At 34.5% G+C, this 10,123-nt stretch overlaps 1 protein-coding gene across 1 annotated transcript in view; it reads right to left on the minus strand.

Annotated features, from left to right (window-relative positions):
* The window catches only part of LOC133454872 (lipoxygenase homology domain-containing protein 1), a 56,242-nt gene extending 48,541 nt beyond the window's left edge, over positions 1-7,701 (minus strand). The window contains exons 1-3 of the mRNA XM_061733589.1: positions 7,203-7,701; positions 6,969-7,109; positions 2,389-2,503 (exon numbers count right to left, since the gene is read on the minus strand). Coding sequence (XP_061589573.1) covers positions 2,389-2,503; positions 6,969-7,109; positions 7,203-7,701 — 755 coding nt within the window. The remainder of the gene's footprint in view (positions 1-2,388; positions 2,504-6,968; positions 7,110-7,202) is intronic.
* Between the last annotated feature and the right edge of the window lie 2,422 nt (positions 7,702-10,123).

The following is a 10,123-nucleotide window of genomic DNA, read 5'->3' on the forward strand; positions in this document are numbered from 1 at the left end:
CTCCATCTGTTCCCCTCTCTGAAATGCTCAAGCCGCAGATAAAGCCCCGGATGACATAATTAGAGTGCATTAGAGTGTCATATACTGCGATAAACTGCCAAGAATGAAATGCTGTCCAACACACACAAATACATGACCTCATTCTTCATGTTAAATCACCTGCAAGACAATGATGGGGAGATATTCATTATGCAAAAGGAAAAACTCACTGAAAAACTTTGGAATTCATGTAATTTGAATATGCTGTAATTACACTGAATTTCCAAAGACTTGCATTTCTTTATCTGCCTCAATTTTCAGCAGAGGTGTCAAGTAACGAAGTACAAATACTTCGTTACCTTACTTAAGTAGAAATTATCTATACTTCACTGGAGTAATTATTTTTCAGACGACTTTTTACTTTTACTCCTTACATTTTCACACAATTATCTGTACTTTTTACTCCTTACATTTTAAAAACAGCCTCTATTTCATTTCGGCCTTTAAAAAAAAACTATCCAGTTAAATTGCGCCATCCGGATAGAGTGAATTTGGTTGTGGTTGTTTCAGATGTTCTTGTCCAGTTTTGTTCTTACATCCGTTCCCTCAGATTCCTGCAACTAAACTTGGATGTACATTCCAATAAAGGTTAGGATAAATGATAACATGCGTCTGAAGTTTGAATTTTTGCACTATTACAATACTTATAGGCAACTAGTCATCATATCTCCTGCTCTCTGAAACACATGTTAATGCTCAATAGTACACATATATGCTTCTTTAATATATTTGCATTATACTAAGATGCATTCATTTTCAATGGCTTTTCCCCCCTTACATTACTTTTACACTTTAAGTCGTTTTTAAACCAGTACTTTTATACTTTTATTTGAGTAAAAAACTTGAGTTGATACTTCAACTTCTACAGGAGTATTTTTAAACTCTAGTATCTATACTTCTACCTGAGTAATGAATGTGAATACTTTTGACACCTCTGATTTTCAGTGGGGCAAATATGCTTGAAGACATTAAAATCTTCCTTTACCTGTATTAGGTCATGTTATTACAGCTGATCATGACACAATACAGGCAGGACATAGTGGATATTGGAGTAAGGTGAAACTCCTTACGATGTAAGATGTTTTACAACAAGAAGTAGAATATCTGTCTGTGCATGAGAGGTCACCCGCTGAACTACACAACAGTCCCACATGGAGAAACCGACTACTAGGAATGTTGATGCTGATTGACGTGGGTGAATGAGACCACCACGAGGTGTAGGTGACATGTCCAAGAGTAGCTGACAGTAAATGTGTACATCCTATACTCTTCTTAGGTAACCATATCTGTCAATCCATGAGTGCTAAGATAAAGAAAGCCTGTTGCCCATAAGAACCCCTGAGAGTCATTTGATCATCTGCATAAATGACATCGTGGTCTTCTTTCATTTCTTCTGAAATGGAAAAGAAGACCAGCCATGCCACACCGTTCCCCCTTACTCCAGATATTCTGAGTCCAACACTTTATACAACTGTATGAAAAAGAAATTCCCACTTCAGAGGCAAACCTTCGCAATATTCTGTTTGTCTAATATAAAATGAGTTTTTTGCTTTTCAAAGAGTCCAGAGGATTCCTGGTTTGTTTTCATCAGTATTCTACTGCCCTTTTTTTTAACAGCTTGTGCTTTTTCAAACTTTATTTATCAAACTTTATTTGTAAAGCACCTTTCATACAAAAAATGTAACACAAAGTGCTTTCCACAAACATATACATAACATAAAACATAAACATAAAATGTATTAATGAAAAAAATAAAAAAAATAAAAAAAGGATAAACTAAATATAAAACAGAGTAGTAAGATCCAATAAAAATAAGGGTGAGCATAAAAAATTTAAAAGAGTTAAATGAGTCAGTTAAAAGCCTGATTAAAGAGATGGGTCTTGAGCCTCTTTTTAAAAACATCAATAGTCTCTTTTTATTATTTTACTTCTTTTCTTTTCATCTTATTCTTAATTTGTTCAATCTTATTTGTTATTTACTGTCTAATTATGTCTTGCCGCTTTTAATGCCAATGTAAAGCACTTTGAATTACCTTGTGTTGAATTGTGCTATATAAATAAATTTGCCTTGCCTTGCCTTAATGTTGAATGGGAATTCTCTCATACAGCTTTATATCCACAATACAACCCAACGCAAGGACAGACTCATAACCATCCTTTTGTAAAGTGATTACAAAATACCTCTTTTCTGTGCTGAAGAATTAAAAAAAAGAACAAAAAGATTTCCAAAGTTATTAATTTACTTTGAAAATCCTCTAAAGTGGCAAAGTTTACTGGTTAAATGAACTGAAAACAAACCTCACAAATTATTTACAATTACTATATCAACATGGAGGCTTTTTAACTCACTTGCTTGCCAGGTGAACCTTGGGAGAGACGCCATAGTCTCCAAAAAGAGTAACAAATACATTAGCGTCAGTCCCCGCTCCTTTTACATCACCCGTGATGGTGACCACCTCATACACTGCAGAAAGAGCAGATTGGATATTAGATAAAGAAGGAGAGATAACAACTAATAATACATTGTATGATGTCCACCAATGAGTGATGTCAAGGTTACAAAACGTGCAAAAGTCAGGTCCTGATACAGAATCCGATAATGAGGGAGCATAATGTGTCACTCCATGCATGGCTGCCAGGGAATTCAATGCGCCGAATCTTCTGTGAATCCATGTCTGGAATGATACACCAGCCAAACTTTCTCACATTTCACACGTGTCTCTTCATTTCACAAAGACACAGTCAGTAATATCTGCCTCAGTTTGGGTCTTTAAAAGTGTGGGATCTTGAAAATGTATAAAAGATGTTTAGTCTACTACTACTACTACCACCGCTTCTACTACTACTGTCATTTATTAGACGCTTTTATCCAAAGCAACTTACATCTGAGAGAACAACACAAGCACGAAATTGCATAGTCTGTGCAGAAGATGAATCCTTCAATGATACCATTGACTTTTCCTCTAACAGCTATTATGATTTTGGTATTTGCAGTTGGTAGAAATATTTTATATATATGTCAAGGCCATTTTAAATATCACGCCAAAGCAGTCTTTGTTGCTGTAGGTGCAAGATTAAATGTTCAAAGGGAGTGTTGTCAGCACTGGCTGTTGACTCACTGGCTTCGTCTATATAGTCCAGGGGTCGGCAACCCGCGGCTCTAGAGCCGCATGCGGCTCCTTAGTGCTGCCCTAGTGGCTCCTGGAGCTTTTTCAAAAATGTTTGACCTTTTTTTTCCTTTTTTTCGTCTTTTTTTTTTTCCTTTTTTTCTTCACTTTTTTTCCTTTTTTCTTCTTTTTTTCTCGAAATTTTGACTTTTTTTCTTGACATTCTGATTTTTTTCTCGATATTTCAACTTTTTTCTTGAAATTTTGACTTTTTTTCTCGACATTTCGACTTTTTTCTCGACATTTCGACTTTTTTCTCGAGATTGTACTTCAACATTAATCTCGACATTTTGACTTTTTTGTCGAAATTTAGACTTTTCTTGACATTTCACATTTTTTCGCGACATTTCAACTTTTTCCTTGACATTTCAACTTTTTTCTCAACATTTCGACTTTTTTCACCAAATTTTGACTTTTTTCTCGACATTTCAACCTTTTTCTCAAAATATTTACTTTTTTCATGAAATTTTGACTTTTATCTCTACATTTCCGCCTTTTTTCTCGAAATTTTTACTTTTTTCCCGACATTTCGAACTTTTCTTTTGAAATTTTGACTTTTTTCTCGACATTTCGACTTTTTTCTCAAAGTGCATAATGAAAATAAATCTCCCCCCAGTTCTAACTAATATAGAAACATGCAGCATGTGTTGCCTTCATTCTAAGGCTGATACAAGACTTTTCATTTTTTGCGGCTCCAGACATATTTGTTTTTTGTGTTTTTGGTCCAATATGGCTCTTTCATTATGTTGGGTTGCCGACCCCTGATATAGTCTTTACCCTAACTTTGTGACAGTTCAATGACTGTAAATGTAAAGTGCTTTTCTATTGTCATTATGTAGTGAACATAATGAGAAAATGAAGGTATGGGACATGAAGGTTGAACTCTTCTGAGAAACTTAAACTGACACAAGCAAAAGATTAATCAATATGAGGTAGATTTTAAGCACTTGTAGACTTTAAGGTATTTATTACGACGGAGTATTAGGGCCAAACAAAAAAACAAAAAAAGGAAATTACGAGAATAAAGTCATAATGTAATGAGAATAAAGTCGTAAAATTATGAGAATAAAGTCATAATATTACGAGAATAAAGTCGTAATATTACGAGAATAAAGTTGTAATATATTATAAATATATAAAAATAACTTCAAAAGATGCTCAATATTCTTCATTTTAACAAAGGGAGAAGACTGCTCTTCCTGTTAGAGTTCTCATAAATTACCACTTTATTTTCATAATATTATGAATTTATTCTCATAAATTACCACTTTATTCATTACGACTTTATTCTCGTAATGTCACAACTATATTCTCGGAATTTTACGACTTTATTCTCGGAATTTTACGACTTTATTCTCGTAATATTACGACTTTATTCTCATAATATTACGACTTTATTCTATTACGACTTTATTCTTGCAACATTACGACTTTATTCTCGTAATGTTACGACTTTATTCTCGTAATTTTACGACTTTATTCTCATAATATTATGACTTTATTCTATTACGAATTTATTCTCACAACATTACGACTTTATTCTCGTAATTTTACGACTTTATTCTCATTATATTATGACTTTATTCTCGTAATTTCCAATTTTTTTTGTCTTAGTTTGGCCCTAATACTCCGTCGTAATTTATGAATTGTTATGAGTGAATGATAAAAAAAAAGTCATGATGGAACAAAGGAATATCATCATATGATAATAAATACAGATTCACTTCAAATATCATGAAGGTACAAAGATTAATGACAAAAAGCTGACCTAAAAAGGTTATAGTAAGGAGGAGACGAGTGGCGATAATGAGCAATTTGACTCAAGTCGATTAAACTGGGACACGGATACCTAATTAAGAGGGAGCTGAGCTGTTAAAACCAGATTAAAGAGGCTGAGAGACACTTGATAAGATCAGAAAGAGGGTGGTCTGGTAAAACTGAGCCTTTGAGTGCCAGAGACCAACATGAGCCACTCAGATAAGACAGACAGGCATCATTGCCTCTAATGTCAAAATACTCACTGCTCCTCCAAACGCAACAAAATAATTCTCAGTGCCAGCGAAAAGGAAGAAGGATTTCTTTTTTGTTTTTAATCTTTAAGTGAAATCTACTCTAACTCTCTGGGAATTGTATCCGGTTATTTTTATACAAGACCCTTTGTTAGTCACTACTTTGCTACAGAAGCTCTTGGTTTAAGGTCCCTTCAGTTAACATTAGTAAATTAATTTATACCATATTGATGCCCAAAAGGCTGAAATCTGAAAAACGCACTCTCTAGAGGAAAAAAAATAAAAAATATATATATTTTCTTTTTTTATTGATACCCAATAAATGTTACCCTGTTTGTGGACAAGATTACTATACTATGTGTTAACAAGACCTACTAGGTATTAATGAGAAGATTTCCCCTACTGTATGTCATGGGAATTTGAAAATAACCCATCTTGTTTGACCTGACTTGGCCAATAAACCTGATTCTGATTCTGATCATCATCATCATTTTGCAAATAGGAGCATTTGCATTTCGGTCATTGGTATTTTATTTAATCAAACTTTTCTTTGACAAACCAGTACAAAGTGAAAGCATCAGTGTAATATATGTCAAGTTTTAGAGTATTTCAGTAGTATTTCACAACGGGCTGTTCCCTTATAACTGATCTAGACTTACAAAACAAAAAGTATTGATAGTCATTCTTGGCTTTAGGAAGCGTGAGTAATGTAACAGAGTAAATAACCTAATTTCAACATGCAAAGTAGGGCTGGGTGATATATCGAGATTTTAATATATATCGATATATTTTCAAACGCGACATGGTACAAGACAATATCGTTTATATCGATTTAAAATTTTTTTTTTTTTTTAATGATTTTGATATAGCTTATTTTGTGACAAATTGACTTGAATGTTTTATTTGAGATTTGCACAAATGTTTTGTTATTTGCACAACTGTCAACCTCAGTGGAAAAGTCTGCCTGTTACTGTCTACATTGTATTAATTGCACAGTGTATTTTAATTTAATTGTTATGCAGGAAAGGGATATTTGTTTTATTTTATTCAAGAAACATTTTTATTCTATATATGCAGGAAGTTTATTTTTATTTAATTTGTTTTATACATTTTGATATTGTGCAGACCTCTGTTAATAAATGTACCTGTGTGACATTTGGCACGAGGCTTTGTATTAAAACTGACTGTTTTTTTAAGGGTTTGCCTCAGAAAAAAATGAAGCTAACAGAGATGCTATGCTATAATGCTTTGGGGGAAACCCCAATTGTGGCACAGAAAAAATATCGATATATATCGAGTATCGCCATTCAGCTAGAAAATATCGAGATATGACTTTTGGTCCATATCGCCCAGCCCTAATGCAAAGGAAAAATCCTGAATTCCCCCTCAACAAAAGTATCGTGCCCCTCTGCAGCGTCATTGTTTGAGAGCCTCTGACGTGCCTCAAGAGCGCTCCCCTGGCTCCCAGCCGTGGCTGTAGGCTACAACGGCGCTCCCAGCACCTGAGACTGGGACGGCACCCAGCACCCGCTTGCCCCCAGGCCTCTGTTTTGCTCCAACCATGTGGAACATAACCGAGCTTTCACTCACTACAATCACAGAGGGATTCCCCGGGTTGCTTCGAGTCAGAGCTGAGGGAAGCTGCAGGAAACTTGGCAGATTTTTAATATATACGTCACCATGTTGAGATTTAGTTACAGTAAAAAGAAGCACATAAATCTTCCCAGTCTGCATTTCACCACCTTGTACTTACCTTTCTTTTTGTAGTACTCGTCTTCATATCCGTCAGAAGAGTCTGTGTGGTAGTTAAGTAGCTCATCCTGGTAGATCGCAGCATAGTCCACCTGTTTATTTTTGGATTTTTTACCCTTTTTCTTTTTGTCATCATCACTGTCTGAAGAACCCTTCTTTCCCTTCTTCTTTTTCTTTTTCTTTGAATCCTCTTCTTCTTCCTGCTCTTCAATTAAAGGCTCCTCGTCATCATCACCGTGAGACTTCTTCTTTTTCTTGCCATCTTTAGATTTTTTATCCTTAGACCCCATTTCCTCCTCTCCCTCTGGAGTGGCTACTGACGACTTCTTCTTCTGTTTCTTCTTTCCCTCCTTGACTCTCTCAGTCACTTCCTCTTTGAGCCTCTCAGGTTTCTCTTTTTTGGGTTTGCTCGTGGGCTCATTATTGTTCTGCTCGCCCTCACCATCTTTGCTTTCAATCACAGCACCAGCTTCAGCATCATCCGCTCTTCTTTTTTTCCTCTGCTTCTCTTTCACCTTGTCATCCTCTTCTTCATTCCTCTCGTTCTCTGGAGGCTCCTTAATCTCAGAGCGCTCTCGGCTTTTGTGTTTTTTCCGACTCTTCTGTCTTTTTGTGGCGTCCTCACTGGTCAAACTGCTGCTCTTCTCCTTTAGCTTTGGCTCAGTTTCCTCCACACCATCATCAAGCTCTTCGGTTTCCTCTGAAGCTGTGGATTTTTTCTGTTTCGACGGCATCTTTTATTTATCCACTTCCCTGGCTTTTGGTTTCGTAAGAGCTGCCTAGAGTTTCTAATAGTGTAAGACAATTCATTTGACCTTTAGTTGCAGGGAGGGTCTGGGATCAAGGGGTTTAGGGGATCCTTGATGTGCACAGCTGACTCTGAATCAGGGGGATGGCTACCTGATGGTTCCCTATCTGAGCTGTATATGAACATACAACTGACAAACACTACTCATGAAAAATTACTGTCACCTCAGCAATCACGTGACCCACAGGAGAAAGCCCTGTGAAAAAGGAGCCTTGCAGAGGGAACTTATCCTCTCTGCCTCAACAATCTCCATTATTCATGGTGTCAGGATCGCCTTACGGGCCGGGGGCGTCTCGCTTTTTACCTGCAGTCACACACATGTAGACAACTGGCCCGACAGACACACACACACTGGAAAACAAAAACATACACACTGGCTTACAACTGCTTCTCTTTATTCCCCCAGAGAGTGTAGCAGTGGGTCTATATATATATATATATATATATATATATATATATATATATATATATATATATATATATATATATATATACATACATACACACACACACATACATATATATACATATATATATGTATGTATAAATATATATACATATATATATATATGTATGTATATATATATATTATTACCTTATAACATGTGTATATATATATATATATATATATATATATATTTCATTTCATTTAATTATTTATTCAAACAGGTTAAAACAAAAACAAAAAAATAATCAGAATACATAAAATGTATATACCAAAAAAAAAAAAAACCATAAGCAAAACAAAGCAAATTAAAGAGACAAATCTATATCTAGATAAATATTTCCTGTTTGAAATGGTGTAGGATGAAGTTTCAAAAAACTTTTCTAGTCCTACCCCTTCTAATGTTCTGTTTTTACAATTTCTTCATTTCACAGAACTTCTAAAAGAAAAGCATAAAAGAAAAGAAAAAGTGGTTCAGCTGAGCAAGGCAATTTGGTCACTGGCTGTCCGTTTTCCAATTTCCGTTTTGTATCCATAAAGAGTATTGATTTTAAAGACTTGTTTAAACTTACTTATTGATTTGCATGATTTCATTTCATCTTTGCAGTTGTTCCACAGATTAATTCCCTTCTAATTTTCTCGTTTTTCTAATAGATTAAATTCCCTTATCTGTACATTTTTTTCACATCTATCACTCAAGGATACTCTTTTACCTGATCATGATCCAAATCAACCCATTAGCCTTATTGCTGAAATCTAAAACCTGATAATGTATGCATGTAGGTAAAGGGCAAATTTTGGTCATATTGATCTTTCAACATCGGATTACCCCAACCAATATAGAGAACAGCAAAGTGATACCTCATTTCCCTTAGCAAAGATCACTCCTATAAATTAAAAGGAACAGTGATATTCTTTAGTTTGTTCTCATGATAATTAGGTCAGGAATTAAAACATGTGCAATGTAAATGATAGTTTCACTCTGTCATAAGTCCTTTAGACCAGTGTCCCCCAACCTGGGGCACCAGAGATCTCTTTGTCTGCTTTGAAATTATGCAGTTGTAAAAATTATATTTGCGAATGAGTCCTTCATAAGACATTGTTAGGAATAATTTATGAATGTCTTGAATAGTATTTGGGTTTTTTATACACTGGTGACAAACACAGGAAATTATTTCATTCCTTATTATTATATAATTACTCAACATTTAATTTACTCCGACAGGTTGTTAAAGAAAAATTCAAAAAAAAATTTGGTCTCATATTAAATGAGACATTTTTCAGAAATATTTTTATGTCCTTTTGTGCGTATTTTATACATTGGGGACATTGGAGAAAAACAAAGTCATATGTATAGAGAGTAAACCAAAGAGAAATGTATCAAAAAAACATAATTAATGTTAATTTTTTCCAATTTAAGACTATTTTGGTGCTAGTACGTACGGGTCGGGGGGCCTGGCTGGTCTTAGACACAAGTAGGGGGGCTCTAAGGAAAAAAGGTTGGGAACCACTGCTTTAGACCATGATATTTTAAAATGCATTTTAAGACCTAAGCAATATTTGAAAGCAGTCTTTTAAAAATCGGGGTGGGGGAGGTCACTCACTGGAGAAACTACTGTAAATATGTAATAAAAACATTTAAGATGTTCAACATTTATTTTGTTTTCTTTGTTTTCTCTTCATTCAAATAATTTAAGTTAAAGAATTTGTCATAAGTGAGTCTACAGAAGTTGAATTCATTGAAATCCTGTTTTTGCTTTAAATTTTAATTAAAAAATCTCAGTTATAACACAATAACACAATAGCTCCTCCTGTAAAATTAGGTCAAATAATCTGTAGGTTTTGGAAATCTTCTAATACCCTTATTTTAATTCATATTTTAATAAAATGTTAAATTAGATAT

This window comes from Cololabis saira, chromosome 11 (genome assembly GCF_033807715.1).
Source record: "Cololabis saira isolate AMF1-May2022 chromosome 11, fColSai1.1, whole genome shotgun sequence".
NCBI lineage: Eukaryota > Metazoa > Chordata > Actinopteri > Beloniformes > Belonidae > Cololabis > Cololabis saira.